Raw genomic sequence first — 2,142 nt, 5'->3', positions numbered from 1 at the left:
CGATACTACACCTACCATTACTATACTACACATACCATACTATACTACACCTACCCCTACCATACTATACTACACCTACCCCTAAATAACGTATAACTTACACCTACCCCTAACATTACTATTACACACCTACCCATTACATACACACACTACCCCTAACATACTTAACTACACCGTAACCCGAACAGCCACAATTACTACAACCCTAACATTACTATACTACACCTACCCTAACAACCATACTACACCTACCCCTAAACATACTATACTACACCTACCCCTAACATACGATACATACACCCTACCCTAACATACTATAACTACACCTAAACCTAACAGCCAACAATATACACCGTACCACAACAACATAGACTACACCTAACCCTAACATAACTTACTACAACCTTAACCATACTTATACTACACCTAACCTAACATACATATACTACACATTACCTAACGATACTACAACCTAACCCTAACATACTAACTACACCACCCCTACATACTATACTACACCTAACCCAACATACTAGACTACACTAAGCCCTTAACACTACAATACTACAACCTACCCCTTAACATATATACTACACGCTAACCCTAACATTTACTATACTACACCTACCATACTATACGACAAACCTAACCCTAACATACTATACTACACCACCCCTAACATACTATACACCATCTAACCCAACATACTATACTACACCTAACCTAACATACTATACTACCACCGTACCCTAAAACATACTACACTACACCAACCCTAACAGCCACTACTACACCTACCGCCTAAACGAACATACTACACCTACCCCTAACATACTATACTACACTACCCTAACATACACAATACTACACCTAACAACCTAACAGCGCCACAATACTACACCTACCTAACATAACAATATACTACAAGCCTACCCCTAACAGCACAATTACTTACACCTAAACCCTTCAACACGCACAATAATAACCTAACCAACATAGCACAATAATACACCTACCCCAACATACTACATACACCTACCCTAACATACATACTACAGCCCTACCCCTAAACATACTACACTACACCTACCCCTAACATACTATACTACACCCTACCCCTAACATTACTATACTACCACCCCATACCCCAACATACTACACTACACCTACCCCAACATACATACTACACCTACCCAAACATACACAATAATACACCTAACCTCACCATTAGAAACAATAATACACATTTCAATGAAACATACTTCCAAAAACAATTCACGTTTCAATTAATAAAAGCAGAAGAAATACAATAATGCACCCATCAATGAATTAAAACCCAAACTAAATAAAACCTCACCAGTTGAAGGAGGAGTGTACTTTTTATTCGTGTCTTGAGAAACTGCTGCTTTGCTGAAAGAAGAAAAGTGAGGAACTCATCTTAGTCATCGTAGTCATGTTTATTACAGTAATTTAAGTAATACAAGTAGTAGTAGTAATGGTAGTAGTAACAGTAGTAAAAATGGTAGTCGTGACAGTAGCAATAATAGTAAAAAATGGTAGTAGTAACAGTAGTAATAATGGTAGTAGTAACAGTAGTAGTAGTATGAGTAATAGTAGTAAGAACGATAGTAGTAATATTAGTAATAATGATAGTAGTAATAATGGCAGCAGTAATAGTAGCAATACTGTCAGTAGTAATAGTAGTAATAATGGCAGTTGTAATAGTAGTAATATTGGTAGTCGTAATAATAGTAGTAGTAATAGTAGCAATAATTGTAGTTGTAATAGTATAAATAATGGTAGTATTACTAGTAGTAACAATAACAGTAGTTATAGTAGTACTACTGGTAGTAGTAATAGCAGTAGTAATAGTAGTAATAATATCAGTAGTAATAGTAGTATAAGTAATAGTAGCAATGATGGTAGTAGTAATGGTAGTAATGGTAGCATAAGTAATAGTAGTAGTAGTAGTGATAGTAGTAATAATGGCAGTAGTGATAGTAGTATGAGTAATGGTAGTAATAGTAGCATAAGTAATAGTAGTAGTAGTAGTAGTAGTGATAGTAGTAATAATGGTAGTAGTGATAGTAGTATGAGTAATGGTGGCAATACTGGTATTAGTAATAGTGGTAGTAGTAGTAT

At 35.4% G+C, this 2,142-nt stretch overlaps 1 protein-coding gene across 1 annotated transcript in view; it reads right to left on the bottom strand.

Moving 5' to 3' along the window:
- Positions 1-1,357: 1,357 nt before the first annotated feature.
- The window catches only part of LOC112075923 (voltage-dependent L-type calcium channel subunit beta-2-like), a gene marked incomplete at both ends in the record, with an annotated part of 40,482 nt that continues 39,697 nt past the window's right edge, over positions 1,358-2,142 (bottom strand). Inside the window, one exon of the mRNA XM_070441121.1 lies at positions 1,358-1,410. Coding sequence (XP_070297222.1) covers positions 1,358-1,410 — 53 coding nt within the window. The remainder of the gene's footprint in view (positions 1,411-2,142) is intronic.

The sequence above is a fragment of the Salvelinus sp. IW2-2015 genome, unplaced genomic scaffold (assembly GCF_002910315.2).
Source record: "Salvelinus sp. IW2-2015 unplaced genomic scaffold, ASM291031v2 Un_scaffold3469, whole genome shotgun sequence".
In the NCBI taxonomy this organism is placed as follows: Eukaryota; Metazoa; Chordata; class Actinopteri; order Salmoniformes; family Salmonidae; genus Salvelinus; species Salvelinus sp. IW2-2015.
This window is presented reverse-complemented; position numbering and strand designations above follow the sequence as displayed.